The sequence below is a fragment of the Muscardinus avellanarius genome (assembly GCF_963383645.1).
Source record: "Muscardinus avellanarius genome assembly, chromosome: 2".
Classification (NCBI taxonomy): Eukaryota; Metazoa; Chordata; class Mammalia; order Rodentia; family Gliridae; genus Muscardinus; species Muscardinus avellanarius.
In genome coordinates, this window is record NC_137787.1 from 65,546,874 (window position 1) to 65,566,064 (window position 19,191).

General features: G+C 43.4%; 1 protein-coding gene across 1 annotated transcript in view; it reads right to left on the bottom strand.

Moving 5' to 3' along the window:
- Positions 1 to 7,491: 7,491 nt before the first annotated feature.
- The window catches only part of MYO3B (myosin IIIB), a gene marked incomplete at both ends in the record, with an annotated part of 191,426 nt that continues 179,726 nt past the window's right edge, over positions 7,492 to 19,191 (bottom strand). Inside the window, 7 exons of the mRNA XM_080689381.1 lie at positions 7,492 to 7,619; positions 8,134 to 8,263; positions 9,915 to 10,003; positions 11,364 to 11,517; positions 13,287 to 13,434; positions 14,854 to 15,064; positions 15,854 to 15,980. Of these exons, the coding sequence (XP_080545507.1) occupies positions 7,492 to 7,619; positions 8,134 to 8,263; positions 9,915 to 10,003; positions 11,364 to 11,517; positions 13,287 to 13,434; positions 14,854 to 15,064; positions 15,854 to 15,980 (987 nt within the window). The remainder of the gene's footprint in view (positions 7,620 to 8,133; positions 8,264 to 9,914; positions 10,004 to 11,363; positions 11,518 to 13,286; positions 13,435 to 14,853; positions 15,065 to 15,853; positions 15,981 to 19,191) is intronic.

The following is a 19,191-nucleotide window of genomic DNA, read 5'->3' on the forward strand; positions in this document are numbered from 1 at the left end:
AGAGCTGCTGAGAACCTCACTAAATTGCTGAGGCTGTCCTTGAAACTGCGACCTCCAGTCTCAGCCTCCTAAGTACTAGGATTACAAGCGTGCACCAAAATGCCCAGCTTATTTTAACCTTTAATGTCATATCTGTTCAAATTTCTTTACCTCACTTTCCCTTCCCCAGGCCAGATTCTGGTCTTGGGGGCTTGGAGGTTTTTTCCTTAACAGAAGACCCACAGACTCTCTCTGGCTTATCACAAGGGTCCTTGGGCTTTGTGTGGCGAGGTGGTAGCTGCCATGTGCCCCACACAGTTCAGGGGATCATACTCAACCATTACCCCTGTTCTTTGTTACCCATTATGGGCTGAGATGTGTCCTCTCAAAATTTCTTTGTTGACCTTGACCCTCAGTACCTTAGACAGTGACCATCCTTGGAGGTAGGGTCTATAAAGAGATACTAAGTAAAAATTCAGCTGTTAGGGTGGATCCTAATCTAATCAGACTGTACACTTATTAAAAGAGGAGGTGGGGACACAGATGACATGTGCACAGACCCAGGGGTGACTGTGTACAGACAGAGAGAAGAGGGCTGTGTGAGAGCCCAGGAGAGAGGCCCCGGAAGACCAGACCTGCTCCCCTGTCCTCTCTCCCCTGCTCCTGGACTCCCAGCTCCAGAGCTCTGGGGAAATAGTTGTTAAACTGCCCCACCCGTGTGAATTTGTTCTGGTCGCTCTAGGAAGCAATGAACGATTGCTGCTAGGATAGGAGGCATCTCCGGGTGGACCCTGGGCTCTACACCCTTGCACTGAATTCACTTCATACGTGCATCTATCTCCTTGCCTTCTGATCTCTACTCCCTGCAAGGCAGTCCCTACTGAGTTTCTTCTAAATTCTCAGGTAATGGTGAAACTGTGGGCTCAGTATTGGGGATTTAATTCAAGTGAGTTCTATCTCCCTGTTCCAAAACAAAAAATAAAAAAGACTGGGGGTGTAGCTCAGAGGTAGAATTCCCCTGGGTTCAATCCCCAGTACAAGAAGAAGAAGAAGAAGAAGAAGAAGAAGAAGAAGAAGAAGAAGAAGAAGAAGAAGAAGAAGAAGAAGAAGGAGGAGGAGGAGGAGGAGGAGGAGGAGGAGCAGCAGCAGCAGCAGCAGCAGCAGCAACTCTATTAGCTGTTAGACTTTATGAGGCAAAATAAGAAGCAGAGTCCATGGGGAGGTACAGGTGAGAGATACTATAGATTAATCACTCAGAACTATGCCTTTCCCTTCACATGGTGTTCTTCCTCTGTGTGTGTGTGTGTGTGTGTGTGTGTGTGTGTGTGTGTGTGTCCAAATTTTAATTTTTTTATAAGGATATCAGTCATATTGGACTGGGGACCACCCTATGACTTTATTTAAACTTGGTTGCCTTTGTAAATTTTCAAATAAAGCCACATCCTCAGTTGCTGGGAGTTAGAACCTCAACATATATATATATATATATATATATTTTTTTTTAGAGGGGACACAATTCAACCCATTACAAGTAATGAAGACAAGAGGTACTGTGCTGATGACAATGACCACATCAAGAGGAAGAGACAGGTACACAGAGAGGAGAAATAACTGCAGAATGGAAGTCCTTGTGAAGGTAGAGGAGGATGACGAGGACAGTGGAGAGTTATCCTGTAGTAAGAGCAGAGACAGTTGCCCTTCATATGAGAAGAAAGAAAGAGAGGAAAGGAACAGATGCAGGTGGATGGGTAGGTCTTTTTCTTCTATTTATTTATTCAGCAAATATTTATATGTAGAGCCTACTATGTGCCAGGTGTTTTTCAAGGCTCTGAGGACACGGTAACAAAGAAACCATAAAAAGGGTTCCTGAACCTCTTGATTTCACATTACAGTGAGGGAAGACAAATAATAAACAAGGAACATAAAAGTAAAACCCAGCCGGGCGTGGTGGCACACTCTTGTAATCCCAGCATTCGGGAGGCTGAGACCTGGAGGATCGCAGTTCGTGGACAGCCTCAGCTACTTAGTGAGGTCCTCTGCAACTCAGTGAGACCCGGTTTCAAAATAAAGAATAAAAAATAGGGTAGGGGGTGTAGCTCGGAGGCAGAATGCCCTTGGGTTCCATCCCCAGACCTGCAAAAAGGAAGGAAGGAAGGAAGGAAGGAAGGAAGGAAGGAAGGAAGGAAGGAAGGAAGAATAAAAAATAGGGCTAGGGGTATAGCTCAGAGATAGAATGCCCCTGGGTTCTATTCCCTGTACTGAAAAAAAAAAAAAAAACAAAAAAAAAAGGTAAAACCTAGATAGTAGAGAAGAGAGTGATGAGTGCTAAGGAGAAAAATAAAATAGGAATGGGGATATAAAATACTGAATAGGTTAAAATTTTAGATAAGTAACCAGGAAAGGTAGATTTTGAGAAGACTTGAGAAAGAGAAGAAGTTCACCATGAGTAGGTTATAGGAAAAAATTTTCCAGAGAGGGACCAACATGTGCAAGAAAATGTAGGTAAAATCCACAGCTACCATCATACATAACAGTGAAAGATGGAACTTCTCCCTCTACTCTGGCTCTCACTAGTCAGCCATTAACAGCCCTGCTCAAATGTTCCTTTCTCATTTGGAACGTGTATTGAGTTACATGACATCACAAGCCCCCGGGGTCCCTCCCCACCTGCTCCTCACCCCCTCACTTTGAGAGTCCTCCCCAGTGTCCTATTCTCCGAGTCATCCACTTCCGCTTCCTGCTCCTGCTCCTCCCAGTGCTCTAGACATTGGGTTAGAATGTTTCCAGGATGCCACTTTTTTCTAAAGGGGAAACAAATTCCTATTTGGAAAAAAAAAATCTCTCTTCCAAGAAGCCTTCCTTCATTAAAAGACTTCTTTCCCATATTGACCCGTGACACGTCCTTGTTTTTCCTTCTGTTTTCACTTGTATTGACAGAATGTTTATATCGCTCCATTTATTGATTTACATACCTACCCCGAATTAACATTTTGCCACTCTTTGTACATTTTTTTGATTTGGCACTATTTGTTTCTGACCATTCTGGCTAGGATTTTCTTCTATTCTTTATAGAAAACACCTATGCATAGCAATATATCTCAATCAATAACTAAATACATAATTACCTGTTGAGTTCATGCACTCTCAAACAGAAAGAAGGGGCCTCATGTGACAAAGACTCACTCCCTGGGCTCCTTGAGGAGACTGGCTCATCTGAGCCTTCATTTCTGAGAAAGCTGGGCACTGTTTATGTCTGTGGCCCTGTAACTCTGTCACTTACATTCAGATCACCTATCAGACTCTTGGGTGGAACTGCCAGGAATGAGGGATGACCGGAAGAAGAATATGAAAACTCTGGAGGTTGACTGCCTCAAGTACACAAGGACACTGGCCCTGGGAGCTACAGAATCAGGAATCGGTCGGATCATCGACATCAAGAACATTAGCAAGCCGGGCATGGTGGCGCATGCTTGTAATCCCAGCATTTGGGAGGCTGAGACAGGAGGATTGCGCAGGTTTGAAGCCCGCCTCAGCTACTTAGTGAGGCCCTTTGCAACTCAGTAAGACCCTGTTTCAAAATAAAGAATAAAAAGTCGGGCTGGGGGTGTCACTTGGAGGTAGAATGCCCCTGGGTTCCATCCCCAGTACCGCAGGGGGAGGGGGAAGAATGTTAGCAGAACAAGGCGTTCATATGCCCCTTCCTCTTTCAAATAAAAAGGGGAACAAATGTTGATTTTTCACTCCTAATCCAATTCCAGAGGAGACACCTGAGAGCCCTGGAAAAGAAAGCAATGGAGATAACCTCAGCTCTAGGTTCTGAGACAAGACAAGACTTTGAGGCTCAGAGAACATTCCCTCTGGTTCTACTCTTATTTCTTCTAGTTTCTTCCAAATTTCTAGCCCCTTTAAAGCCCCCAAACTATTATTTGGAAGTCAGAATTCACAATTCAAAGACTGCGATGAATTTTTCAAGTTCTTTTTGAAACCTCTTCCCTCCCCTCCCCTGGGCCTTTTGAACTTTTCTCTGTTTATAGTAGCAAGTGGACCATTCCCCAAACAGGGAAAAAAATGCCAGGAAACCTTGTTACAACATCTTTCCTTTTAATGTTTCTCTAGCTACATCATTCAGCTTGAAAAGTCCCTGCTGAAGGGTTAGAGACAGTGATGCTGCCACATCAAATGTTCACCCTTAACATCTCCAAAGGATTTCCAATCAATAGGAAGGATCACAAAGAAAAATTCATCACATGTGAAATGGCCCATCTGCAGGCAAAAGGGTGGTTGTGTTGGCAGGAGGGGGAGCCAAGAGAATCCATGTTGAGTGTGGCTGCCTCCGTTTACCCTATCAACACTTGGAACGAGAGTGGCCTACAGCACAGGCATCTCACCTCCAGGCGCAGAAGGTGCCTGCAGAAAGGGCTCCTGGGGAAGGAGCTAAGAAACCTGGGGGAACCCTGTTTCCTGGTGACCTCAAGATTTCTCCCCACGTGTTCAATCCTTGCAGACTTCTGGGATGTAGGACATGAGCAGGAAAGTAGGGGCAGGAAACAGGAAAATGCACATGGATGCTATCCTTGATTTCACACTGTGGTTACTGCTACAGTTTGGATCCAAATGACCCCCAAAGGCCCATGTGTTGCAGGCACGGTCCCCAGCTTGTTAATATGGGGAGGTGACAGAACCTTTCAGAGTTGGAGCCTACTTGGAGGCCTTTGTGTTACAGGGAGTGTGCTCTCTAAGGGATTATGAGACCTTGGTTTCTTCCTCTTTCTCTCCGCTGCCTCTAGACAGGAGGTGAGTGATGTGCCACCACGTACTCCTACCCCTGGCCCCAGCTAACAGGGCCAGCTGATCATGGACTGAAACCTATAAAACTGCAAACCAAAATCAACCTTTTTCTTTATAAATGGAGGATCTCAGGTATTTGTTATAGTAATGGAAAGTTAACTAACACAATTACACATAGGCACAGATTTTGATCCATTAAATTTTAGTAGGGAATTAAATCATGCCTTAAGATGTCCTTGTGATATCTGCTAAGGAGGGGAGGGTTGCCTGCCCAGTAGCCTGGACAGGAGGAGAACTTGAAAAGACAGAAAAGTCACCCTGGTGCTCTCTGATACCTGTTTTTGAAAGTAAAGGGTAACAGCTATTAGGAAATCTCAACTTAACTGGAAATAATACTTTGATAAAAAAAAAAACTAAAGTTTTTCTTTGCACTTTGCATTTTAAGGGACTTTCCCTATATTTTGGAAATAAAAAAGGCCATATTACTAGAAATTAGAAAGTAGGCAAACAGAAATATCCAGAAAAATGACTATTATAAAGCAAACATCCATAAAGCCCCCAGAAGTCAGAGCATCGGAGTACCACCAGTATCCCTTAGGAGCCTCCTTAACAGACACTGAAGAGTCTAATACTGGGCCTTCTAACATTGAGGGCTGGTAGATCTCAAGCCTTCTCAATTTTGGTCTTTTTTCCTTCTCTCAGAAGCAAATCCCTCCAAGGAGCCCACAACACGATGCTCACTGCACTGGTGCCAACGTTTGTTTTATTGTTATTGTTTTGAGGGCTAGGGACTGAACCCAGTGGCTTTCTACCACTGAGCTACATACAAAACCCTTTTTGTTTTTAATTTGAGATGGGGTCTCAAAAGTTTCCAGGATTGGCCTCAAGTTTGCCATTCTCTTACCTCATCATCCCAAGTCATTTGGATCATAGGGGTGATTACGGCACCCCAAGGCAATTTTCTTTTAAGGTTATTATTTAAGGTTATAATTAATGTTTTAGAGTAGGGTGAATAGAAAAAAATAGCCAAAAAGTAGTTTCTCATGCACTGAAAATGTTAGCATATTCTTTTCTAAAACACTGGGATGTATGGGACCTTGATTCCAGGAGGCAAATACAGCTGCTATTCTGTTCATAAAGGGCAGGCACATGTTTGAAATAGATATTTGCAAATGCAGCAAAATAGCACCCACAATTTTGGTCCAGTGAGGTTTTCTCCCTTCAAATGCTATAGCATCTTTAAAAAGTACAAATATAGATGCATTAAAATTTAGATGCACAATCACTTTAGAACTGAGGTTTGAAGGTAGCTCTCATGATAAGGAGAAAATTCATGCCCAATTCTAGATAGAAGTGAAAGTGAAAGAAAGTTCTAGTTGCTTTATGGCACAGCCATAATACCCATAGTCCCCTCTGTTGCCCAAACAGCACCTAGCTATCAAAAGCTGTTCAGTAAGTGTTTGTCTAGTCAGGCGTGGTGGCGCTTGCTTGTAATCCCAGTACTTGGGAGGCTGAGACAGGAGGATGGAAAATTCGCTGCCAGCTTCAGCTACTTATTGAGGCCCTCTACGACTTAGTGAGACCCTGTTTCAAAATAAAAATAGGGCTGGAGGTATAGCTCAGAAGTATAATGCTCCTGGCTTCAATCCCCAGCACTGAAGAAGAAAAAAAAAAAAAAAACTGTTTGTCAATTAAATGCATTTTGACACGAATAATTCCAGAATCCTGCTTATTAGTTTTGATGTTTATGTGTGGCATCTTAATTATACTCAAAATGTGGAGGAAAGCAAACTTAGGATTTCAAAAGAAATTATTATGTATAATATGCAACTGGGATACAAAGAAGCTTGAAAGGACATCCTGTTTGTTTCTAGTCTTTTTTTTTTTTTTTTTTTTTTTTGCTCTTGTTTCATCCAGGTGATGAGTGCAATTTCAAGGCATGATTCAGAAAAAACTACAAGCTCTTTGGGAAAAAAGGAAAAAGCTGAAGAGAAGAGGCTGTCTCTTTGTTCCTCTGCCTCGCGATGTTTAGAAGACCCAAGCAAGAACCGGCTCACGCATACTTTCTTTCTGCATAGCGCCATCTAGCGGTCTGGGCTGTGAAATTGTTTTCATTTTGCCAAAGGTTGAAAAATCAGAGAAATTCCAAAGTTGTGAATAGATTTGACATGTCGTTACTCATATTTATGGGAGAGTGTAAATACCAGATGAAGAGTTGTTAGGATAAATTCTGTTTGGGAGAGTATGTACTCTATTAATAATGGCTATGTCTTTGCCTCTGCACAGAAATCTCCTGAGCAGGAGCCTACGCCCCTGAGTCCATGGTGGAGATGAAATAGAAGAAGCAAAGGTTGTGATCTGTTGCTTTCTTTTCCCTTAGCCAGGATTTCCATTTATCTGCATGTTGCAAATATGGGACCTGGCAGCCTCTCTCTTTCAGCATACAAATGTCCCCTGCTAGACACCGTGCTAATGACGTTAAGAGAGAAGTGGAAAGAAGAGGAACCCATGAGCAGTTATGAAAAGATTTCTTTCCCTTTCTTAAAAGAATAGCCACAGCTATTTCCATACACAGCCTCAAAAACATAAAACCCCTGAGAGGAGAGCTATGAGTAGCCTGAGCTGGCTGTCCATCCAAAGGCAGCAGAACCCCAGGTAAATCCAGAGAGCTTGACCCGGTTAGAATCCACTTAGCAAAACAGCAAAGACTTGGAAGTTCCCATCTTAGGCCCTCGTTTCCTGCTGCTTGACATGAGGACTGCAGAAGTTGGCTGTCAGTAGCAAAGCCGGGTTGATTAGGAGATTGGTGGGCGGGGACTGAGGACTGGGTGGGGAGTTGGACCTTGTAATCTCTGAGGATCCCCATGATCAGACATTTGATTCAACACATTCCCTTCACTTGAAATCATACACACACACACAAACACACACACACACACACACACACACACACACACACAATCTTCCCGATAATGCCAGGTAAACTGAGACTACCCTAGAATGCTTAGTGTGAATTAATGATAATATGTGGCTGTATAAATAGAAAACAAAAAGAGACAGGCAGGGCTGGGGCTACAGCTCAGTGGTATAGCACTCGCCTACCATGTGAAAAGTCCTGAGTTTGATCTCAGAGTTGATGATATAGAAGGGTGTGTGTATGTGTATGTACATGCTTACGAATACTTCTGCTATACAGTTATATTACAAAAGGAACAGTTTTGTTTTCTTGAATTTAGACCCTTGGCCTTGCATGAAGAAGTTCAATGTCATTAGCACAGCCCTAGCAGTATGTAGGCACTAGGTTGAAAAGTACCACTGGGCTTGTACAAGCATCGGGACTGGGGCTGTCAGGGAGTCCCCAGGTACCTGTTTTGGTCAAGGGGATTGAGAAGAGTTGCTGAAGAAGCTTGTTTTCTGATGTTCTCAGGACTACAACCACATCGGCAGGGAGAGTGTCTCTGTTTTTCTCCAGGACTCCAGAAGCATCGTATAAGACCTACAGGTAGCAAATGGCAAGTTAGCCAAGGCAATGTCTGTCACTGAAGACACTGCTCAGTTGTCTGCTCAGTCATCCTTGACCTCTGTATAGAAACTCATCTTGACCATTTAAGATGGGCTTAAATCTAGAGCCTCAGATTGGGGGTGAAGGGGATACTGGCTTTGACAGGTCAACTAGCTTCTTGACCAGTTGTGTTTAAAGGAAAGGGTCCTATCAAAGATATATCCCATCCGAATAATTATTGAAACGCATAGGATACTCACTATGTGCAAAGCACTCATCCCATGAAGTAAACACTATTATAATCTCCGTTTTACTGGTGGGAAAGCAGAGGCTTAGTCAGTGAGTGATAGGTGGGCATCAAATCTGAGCAATTTAGCTCAGTGCTCGTGGCCACCATATGTCACTGCCTCCCAAGGTACTCATGGGATCTGTGTGATCTCTCAGGGGTGCCAAGCAAGAGGATCCAGCTCAGGGAAATTTTAAGGAATACTCCTGCGAATCCCTGTCTACAAATAAGCGTTGAATGGTCAATGAATTCAGCAAAAGACACAGAGCCCAGATAGGAAAGGATCTAACAATAAAAGGAGAAGAGGGAAGAAGAGAGGTAGGCAGGAAAAATGGATATAAAAGAATGAGATGGAAAGAAAGGGGACAAGAAGAAGACAGAAGTGGGAGGCAGAGAGAATGGGGAGAGGTAGCGGGGCAGATGCTAGGATCTTAGACTCAGGGGACATTGATATATAGTCAGATATCAGTGTCAAGGTAAATGATTTTGTTGAAGGCAAAAACTGGATCCCAGTTTATAACAAAAACCCCCAATTGCATAAAATACTGTGTGGAGAAAACCAGAGTCAGCACTCCTTGCATTAGAATTGCTTTTTTGGTCAACATCCAATCAGGAAAAATTAGTTGCAGTGTCATGACATGAACATGAAAGATAATTTTGATACATTTTGTATCGACACAATGATCCCACATGCTCTTTATTGAACTCCTACCCATTTCCTGGATCCAGGACCTCCACATACCCCACGGGAACCAATTAGCCATAGTTCCAACGGCTGCTGTGGCGTTAACATGAGCAGTGAGCTGCTGGCTACGGGGTAGAGAATTTCCTGAATCAGTCACTAATCTGCTTCAGGAACGTAATCTTCATTGAGACTGAGGCGCCGCGTGGGGGACGTGGCAACCTGGGTTAACGCGGCGAAAGCTTAACATCTGGGTGATGAAGTGAAGTCTTTCCCCTTTCATCTGGACCTCTCCCGTAACCTGCAGACATGTGTTTCAAGTGCTAAAACTCGAGCCCCACTGTGATACTAAACCTCCCACACTGCCTACGTGTCTCCAAATTACTTGAGAATGTGAACGTTCTCCAGGAAACACTGCAAAAGCTGTGATATGCTTCTCTCTGGAGAGCCGTCAGCCCTGGGCCAGTCTTCAGGTGAGCGGCAGATGGCGGCTCGGTGGGCTGCCCCGGCGAGAAATTGCTTCTGTGCCAGGGGTGTCTCTGTGCGAGTGGCAACACTGAGAAAGCTTGGGAATTATGGTCAGGGCTTCGAGAAAAATGAAAAGGAGGATGCGCTCTGTGGGTGGTTTTCTAGGCAGCAGTGGCATTCCCCCCGCCCCCGTTGGCCTGGGGCCTCACCTTCCCTGCATAGTGCCGAATGCCAAAGCTCAGCTCCACTCCTCTGGGCCTCCAGAAGTACTTGCATCGTAGATTATCTTCGAATTTATCTGCATGGGTTTTCATGTGGAAAGTTACAATATGAATTGTTTGCTCTTTCAACCAAAAAAAGGCTCCTTGAGCCACAAGCGACCCAGAGTGAGGGCTTTCAGACCAGCCCATATTATCACAAGGTGGAAGACTACCTGCATGGTGGGCAGTTCCCATCTCCCTTTTGGTTAATTGTCTAGTGCTGCTCAGTGTCAGGCTGTGCCTCAACGGCATGTTCTCCGCTATTTCTGAACCCCAGCACACAGGCTGGTAACAACACAGACCCTGCCAAGTAGCTTTTAAACCATGTAGATGCCCTAGGAAAGGCAGTGGCCCCAGCTTAAACTCATCTTGGCAAATCATAAAAATATTATGGATTAAAAAACACACTGAAGTGATCATTTCAACCCCTAGAAATAAATCTCTCCTGTAAATAAACTTCCTGCCTAGGAAAAAGACCTGAAACTCTGTGTTCCTCCCTCATAGAAATGTTGCATTGTTGTGGCTGTGGCCAGGAGCCTATACAACAGTACTAAGTACTAAGGGTGCTAAGTACTAAGTGCTAAGTACTAAGGGTGTGCAAGGGTTAGGACCCTGATGGGCCAGGCATCTCATAACCTAGGTGAGGAGTGAAGTGATTCCAGAAGAAGAAAAGGTCAAGAGGAAAGATGGGAAAAACAGATGGTCTTAGATGCCAGGAGAAGGTGCCCAGACTTCATCTTGCAGATACCAGTGAACTAAGAAAAAGATGACTTTAGAAAGAATAAACTAAGCCAGGCATGATGGTACACTCCTATAATCCCAATGCTTGGGAGGCTGAGACAGGAGGACTGCAGGTTCAAAGCCAGCCTTAATGAGACTACTTTCAACAACCTAGCAAGGACCCTGTTTCAAAACAATTTTTTAAAAGGCTGGGGATGTAGCTTGGAGGTAGAATGACCCTGGGTTCAGTCCCCACTACCAAAAATGAAAGGCTAAGCTAGCCAGGTATCTAGAGGAGAGGGTGTGCGTATGGAAGCCAGGAGACTGGAAGAGGCTTCTGTACCACGTGGGACTAGTGGTGGGTGGTGGTCCAAGTGAAAATATGAAATGGTACAAAAAGGAGGGGATTCAAGTGAGAACCAAGGGAGAGAAAGGTGTCATCATGATTTTGACATAAGAAAATCACATTTGTGTTGGTGGGAATAGGAAGGAGGAGGCACTTTACAGATGGTGATGGGTTTACTTTAAGACACAAAATTCTATCAGGACATTGAAATTCCATTTGAAACAGAGTCTATACTTTTGCAACCCACTAGGTAGCCAAAGCACCTATGACGTGAACCAAGTTTGATTATCAATCTATTTGCTCCCCTCCTCCCCAAAGACAAAGGCACCTACCGACCAGGGTCTGGTCTGTCGCTTGGGGAAACCGACTTTCCTCATCCAAAAGAGCAAGCAGGCCCAGGGGTTTCTGGAGGAACATGTCCAGGAGTGGCCGATTGTCCTCGTACTGCACCGGGATGGCCTCGATGCCCTCATTCTGATATTCCATCTGGAGGGGAAAGGATTGTGAATCTCTCCAGCCTGCAACTGGCCTCAGTACCACCAGGATACTCTGGCCTGGATTTTTGGGGTCTGGTGATCTTAAATGCACCCTTGGAAAACAGGGTGTGTCTTATGTGCATTGTAAAGGAATCATCTGCATACCACACTGTTGAAGCCGTGCAAGTGAGTGTGACTTAAAATTTGCTTTGGTGACGATAACACTTTAAAATAGGGAAAAAAGTAGACTTCTGTATTCTGCAAGGGGATCAATTGGGGCTAGAAAGCTAGGAAAGAGCCAGGAGATAAATGGAAGGAACCTCAACAGAAACAAAGTCAAGTTTTGTGCAGGGAGAGATGGTGAGTCTTGCTCCACAGATGTATCCAGCTACCATGATAAACCAGTGCAGCAGGGCGTCTTCACTCAGTGCTTCCGTTTTATCTCATCACAGTACAGTCTGTGTCCTCAGTGTTGACGTTCCTGGCACCCATGGGGCTTGGCCAGAATGCTCAGTATTCACAAAGAAGGGAGTCTGGGGATTTATGTAAGGGTTGGGCTACAGTAGACTTTGCCGTGCAGGCTGTTGCCACAGGACAAGGACCTCCCTTTCTTCCACGGGCTTCTCACCCTATTCTTTCTACCACTGAGCCCAGAGGGGAAAGACTTCCATCGTTAGAAATATAAGAACATATCTCATTCTGCCCCGGACACCCCTCGATTACCGAGGGATCTTGTGCAGAGGAGACGAGAGACGGCGGGGGGTGGGGGTGGGGGGGTGTTCGTGCAGGCGTTAAGAACCTATGTCCTGGACCAGGCATGGTGGCACTGCCTGTGTTTTCAGTACGTGGGAGGCTACGACAGGAGGATTGCAGGTTGGAAGGCTGCCTCAGCAACTTAGTAAGATCCTTTTTCCAAAAGAAAAAAATAAAATAAGGCTGGGGGCAGAGAGGTAGAATGTGCTTAGGTTCAATCCCTAGCAGGAAGAAGGGAAGGAGAAGAGCCCTTAATCTATGTTCTGAAGTCATGATCATCCTGTGTCATTTTGGACATAATTGTGGGTATTTTTAGTCTAAATAGAAGAGAATGAAATATAGGAAAGAGACTTGAAGTAAGATTTAATAATTGGCTGTCACCAGCTCTGTCAAGTGAGAGAATGTTCTTTTCCACAGAAATCAAGACATTTATGTATTTATGTATTAATGTATATATGTATGTATGTATTCATTTATTTTTGGTACTGAGGATTGAACTCAGGGGAACTTGACCTCTGAGGTACACCCCTAATCCTTTTTTATTTATTTTTTGGAAACAGGGTATCTCTAAGTTGCTAAAGCTGGCCTTGAACCTCTCTCAGTCTCCATAGTACTGGGATTACAGGCATGTGCCACCATGACCAGCCAAAATCTCTTTTTTTTAGACTAAATTTACTATGTATTTTGATGGACCATTTTTGAGGGGGATGTTGGGGAGTGAACCTGGAACAATCTACTCCTGAGATTCACCCCCAAACCTTTTTATTTTTCATTTTGAAATAGGGTCTCACTAAGTTGCCGAGGGTTTCTCTGAGTTGCTGAGGCTGGCCTTGATCCTATGATCCTCCTGTCTCAAGTACTAGGATTTCAGGTATGCACCACTGAGAAAGGCAGACTGTACCATTTCATGGGGGGTTTCTCTGTCATTTACTAGTGAACCTGCCATATAGGATTTGGGCTTCAAACTGTGGGCAGCTGGGAGACACCTTTCCCACCAGGTCCAGTAACTTCAGAGTTCACTGTTACCTGCTCCAGAGCAAACACATGCTGGTTGAAATAGTACTGGATCTGCTCATTGGCAATGTTAATGCACAGCTGCTCAAAGGAATTTCTCCGAAAATTCTCAAATCCAAAAATATCCAAGATCCCCACGTTCATTCCATCGTTTGCACGACTGCGTGAGAGAGATAAATAAAGCTCTTCAGAGAGTAAACAGCCATCTCAAAACCCTGAGAATGTGTGTGCCTGTGAGTCCATCACTGTGGCACCCACGTGAAGAGGGACATTCTGCCCCCTCCAAGCCAACACAGTTTATATCTTCAACCATTTGTGCCTTGGGTCATTCAACAGCTGTTGTTGTTGTTGTTGTTGTTGTTGTTGTTTGTTGTTAAAGCAGAATTATTCAGGCATGGTGGTGCACACCTGTAATCCCAGTTCTTGGGAGACTGAGACAGTAAGATTGCAGGTTTGACACCAGCCTCAGCAACTTAGTAAGACTGTTTCAAAACAAAAAATAAAAAGGGATGGGGTGTAGTTTGGAGGTACAATAGTCCTGGTTTCAATCCCCAGTATTGAAAAAAAAAAAGTAGAAACCTTTCAAATCTTCCTCAGGAGCTCTATACATTAGACAGATGAAGAATAAGCTGCCGCTTATGCATTCTACCGCCTACCTTCCCAAAGCACAATTAGGACAGCATTCTTCAGAACTGGCTGTCAATTCTTCCACCACCTAGAAAACCATTTATGCTTAGGAAAGTAATCGCCATCATAATGCAAGATACTGTACTTGGAAACTTTTCATGAAATGCATCCTCTGATTCTATAAACACCATGAGGAAGATACATTATCTTCATTTTACAGGTGGGAAAGTTGTAGCTTAGAACATGCAGCTGATTAAGCTATAGGGCTTGGCGTGAACTCAGTTTGTCCAGCTCCCAGCCAAGCCTGCCCTCGGTGCCACATGTGGATGGGCTCCATCAATCATTTGCCTCTCAAGTGTAAACACTTCCATTCTCCTGGATCCTATCTTGTTTTGTTTTGTGTGTGGTTTTTTTTTTTTTTTTTTTTTTTTTTGGTGGTACTGGGGTTCCTGGAAGCCCTTCTACCTCCGGGCTACACTCCCACGGGCTACACTCCCAGACCTATTTTTTATACTTTTTTGTTTGGAAACAGGGTCTCCTAAGCCAGCGCGCGCGGCTGGCTTCGAACCTGCGCGATCCTCCTGTCTCCGCCTCCCAAGCGCGGGGATTACAAGTGTGCGCCCCCAGGCCTGGCTAGGTTTCCTAAGTTTTTAAAAAAATGTTATTGATGCATTGTAATTATATCATAATGAAGTTTCAGAGTGATACATATATGCACATAGCACTTGGTGAGCCTTCCCCAACTCATACCCCACTCCCTCTCCTTTCCTGTACACAAATATTGAGATGGCCACTGATAATTTTGTATATGTACATTGTCTTTTAAAGGAGAACCCCTGAGGGCTCTGCTTACAGGATACCCCAGAGAGGACCAAATGTTTCCTCTTGCAAGCTCTAAGAGACACCAGGTTGAAGATAGCTCTGAGGTCTCTGCTCCCTGGGCGCAACTCACCATATGTTTTTGTCTGGCTGCAGGAGCGTATTGATGCGGTTGACAATCCAGCTGAACAACCTCCCATACAGGGCTTTCGACATGGCATCCCGGACATCTGCAGCCCTGTCCACAGTGTTGGCACGGACAATGGTCTCTCCCCGGGTGACCACACAGTGGGACGTGAGGGCCTCCTGCAGCTCCTCGGGACTGATGCAGAGGACAGAGGCAGCTGGAACAGAGCGAGAATGGGGGATGTGACCATTCCTTCCTTCTGAGCTGTCAGCATTTATTCAACATGTACTATGTGCCAGGCTCTATCATGGGCACTTCAGAGCCAAGATAAACAAGCTGGACCCCCAACCGCAGGAAGCATCCAGACTGACACAGCAGCCCTCAAACTGATCTGAAGCCTCTTCATAGGTGTTTGATGAAAAGAAGGAGGGGGAGGTGTTCTTTTAATAGTGGAAAAATAGCTGCAGACTAGCTTCTTTTATCTTAGGGAATCACAAAGTACATTAATATAATAAAGGTCCTAAAATGTGTTGCAGTATAACACAGAAAGGTCTTTATTTAAATAAATTCATTCATTCGCTCATTTGCTTATAACTGAGAATCCTCATTCTTTGGGCCAGCATAATTATCCATAGAACTTTCAGCATAAGTAGTTGCCTGCTTTCTCTTCTGCCGACACTGATTCAGTGGCCTCATAGAGAGGCCCAACCTCCTGCATTTTTTTTCCAAAAAAAACTTGTAGATGAATTTCAAATGCAGCCAAGGTTGAAAACTACTGCCAAAGTTACCTGCTGTGGAATTATTTTCTGTGGAACACTTATTTGCAGCCTATGGAAGGACCACTGATATTCCATCAGACATCCTTTGGGAAATACTGCTTAGGGAAAAGGTCCAGAGCCAGTAGAACCAGCCTTGGCTGTACTGCATTCTACTGAGCTTTGGGAAACTACCAAAGTGGAAGCAGTGTTCCTTTGGCAACAGAGCACACAAAGCATCAAATAATTACCATTTTCCAAAGCTTCAGCATTGGGCACCTCGCTTTTATCAGTTTGGTGTTTAGAGGAAATAGCTGCGAACTCAATGTTCCCGATATTTAGAATCCCAGCCAGAATTCTGTACACCGAGTGCACCTCCTGAAAAGGACACCGAGAACCACGTCCGAAGGTCATTGCCAATCCAACCAACAAGTCACTAGCCCTGTGAGGGAAGCTGCTAGTTGTCCATCAAAGTTCATCACCCCTCCCCTTTTTAATACATACACAAATTTCTCCCAACATCCCTTAGAGTTAGGGATGCCACAGAACTACATTTTAACACTGGGGCAGGCAGAATGATGTGGGCTTTCTTGGGCCCAGGCCCTGTGGGAGTGAGCATGCCTCCTCTGCACTTTCTTCCTCACAGTTGCTGGCCAGAACTCCCAGAAACCCAGCCCCGAGCAAGCCACCGACAAGCGTGCTTAGAGTCGCCATGGACCACACGGATGGAGTTGCTCTGCAACCTGAACCACTTTCCCTGGAACTGTGATGGAAGAGGAAGTTGGTCTTCTTTATTCTTTAATACCAGCTCCCAATTCAGGTATGGTCCTTGCATCAGATCAAAAAAGAGATATTCCTTTCACCTCTTTCCAGTGTAGCACTGATGAAAGAGTTGGGAGGACATCGCAATGGCCCACTAGGACACTTCAGTTACATGAGGGCATACGTAGCTACAAATGAAGCCAATAAACATTCTGAAAGACTCATGAGACACTATCTTTGATATTTTAATATAATAAATATATATTCGACCCCTGTCCCCAATTCCTGGTACAAGAGCTTTTAAAATCCTTGTAAATGTCTGGGTAATAGGAGTCTTGCTATTGGCAACCAATGCCTTTCAATCATACCTGAGCTTATGCTAATAAGGTGGTTCTTGTGGACATCTGGATAGATTCGAGATGGGGGGCAAAGAATCAATCATGTGATTATAGGGCTAGCACTTTCAGCCACCCACTCTATCAAACTACAGGGAGTGGAGAAGGGCCAGAGTTTAACTGATGAACAATGACCAATAACTAATCAATCATGCATATGTAATGGAACCTCCATAAAAACCCCTGAACAATGGGATTCAGAGAGCTTCCAGGCTGCTGAATGCACAAAGGTGTGGGGAGGTGGCATGCCCGGGGGCATGGAGGCTCTGAGCCCCTGACCACATATGTTGTCCTGTGCATTTTTCCATTTGGCTATTCCTGAGTTTTATCCCTTATGATAAATCTGTAGCAGTAAGTAAAGTGTTTTCTGAGTTCTTTGAGCCATTCTAGTGACTAATATCCTCCAATTTATAGCTAGTCAGTCAGAAGTATAGGAGGATTGGGACTTGCAATTGCTGTCTAAAGTGGAGATAGTCTTGTGGGACAGAGCCCTGGGTCTGAGACTTTGTGATACAACTCAGTAAAGGAGTAGTGGAGGCTGAGATTACCACAAACTCGAGATCCAGAGCACCCTAAGTGAAGTCATGGTGACCTGGGGAAGAACCCAGAGAAAGCACAAACTTCTGAAATCATGGGAAAGAGGAACAACAATAGAGCAATGAATGCCTACAACCCCATAATATCAGAACCTGATAACACAGAAATTCAGAGATCTCCAGAAGATCAAATCAGGAATATAACTGTAGAAATAATACAGGATCTTCAAAAAGAATTTAGAGTCTAAAAGATATAAAGGATGCAATCATTGAAGTAAAGGCATCAATTCACACTATAAACAATCAATTAGACCACATGAAGAATAGAATCTCACTCCTAGAAGATGATCACTCCAAAAATGAATGCATAATTTATAACTTAGAAAAAAATCCGACAGCAGTAATTTGACATTGAAGAAATATGGGCCCATTTTAAGAGAGCTAACCTAAGAATAATTGAAATAGATGAGGGAAAAGAAGGTGAAAACAAAGGGATCAATAATCTCTTCAAAGAAGTAATAGCAGAAAATTTTCCAAACATAGAGCAAGAGGTCGATACACAGATCCAAGAAACTTATAGAACTCCCTTTACACAGGATCAGAGAAAAGGTTCACCACGCCACATAATTGTCAAAATGACCAATGTAGAAGCCAAGGAGAGAATTTTAAAGGCAACAAAAACAAAAGGCCAAGTGACATTCAGAGGCAAACCAATTAGAATCACTCCAGACTTCCCAAACCAAGTCATCAAAGCCAGAAGGGCTTAGAGTAACATATTCCAAAATCTGAAAGAAAACAACTTCCAGCCAAAAATTTTCTACCCAGCAAAACTATCTATCAAATAATATGGAGAAATAAGAAGCTTCCATGACACACAGAAACTGAAGGAATTTATGTCTTCAAAACCAGTGCTAGAGAAAATACTCAAAGATAAAACTAGAATGAAGAAATAGGTAACACACACCAGAACCAGAGAAACAAGATTTTCCATCCAGCAGACAACTAAGCAAGAAGAATAAATAGTATTTCAAACAGAAATAAAAACACATTTGGAATTAAAAGTTATTTTTTGCTGGGCATGGTGGTGCACACTTATAATCCCTGTGCTTGGGAGGCAGAGACAGGAGGATCATGCAGGTTCGAAACCAGCCGCACTGGTTTAAGAGACCCTGTTTCCATTAAAAAGTATAAAATAGGTCTGGGAGTGTAGCCCAGAGGTAGAAGGGTTTCCAGGAACCTCAGTACCATCAAAAAAGAAAAAGAAAAAAAATTATCTCTCAATAATCACACTGAATGTAAATGGCCTCAATTCCCCACTAAAAAGACATAAAGTGGCAAAATGGATTAAAAACCAGAATCCATCCATCTGCTGCTTACAAGAAACACACTTTACAAGTAAAGATAGTAACAAATTCAAGGTAAAGAGCTGGAGCAAGGTAATTCATGTTAAGTAGCCATCCTAACAAATGTGAAGTAGTATTTCACTATAGTTTTTATTTGTATTTCCTTAAAGATTAATTATATAATGATAATGATGAGTGATATTCATGTGTTTATTGGTCAGATAAAAATCTTTGGAGATTCATTATCTATTTTAGTCTTTTGCCTATTTCTAAATTGTATTGTTTGCTTTTATTGTTGCTAATTTTTAGGATTTCTATTTGGAATATTAATATACCTTCAGATATAGCATTTGGAAATATTTTATCCCATTCTATCAGTAACTTTTAATTCTGTTTACATTGTCTTTGGATGTACAATTTTTTTTTATTTTTTATGAAGTTTGTTTATTCTTTTCTTGCCTGTGCCTTTGGAATCATATTCAAGAAATCACTGCCAAATTCAATGTTGTGAAGTTTTTTGATCCAGGATTTTCTTCTAAAAATTTATATTCTT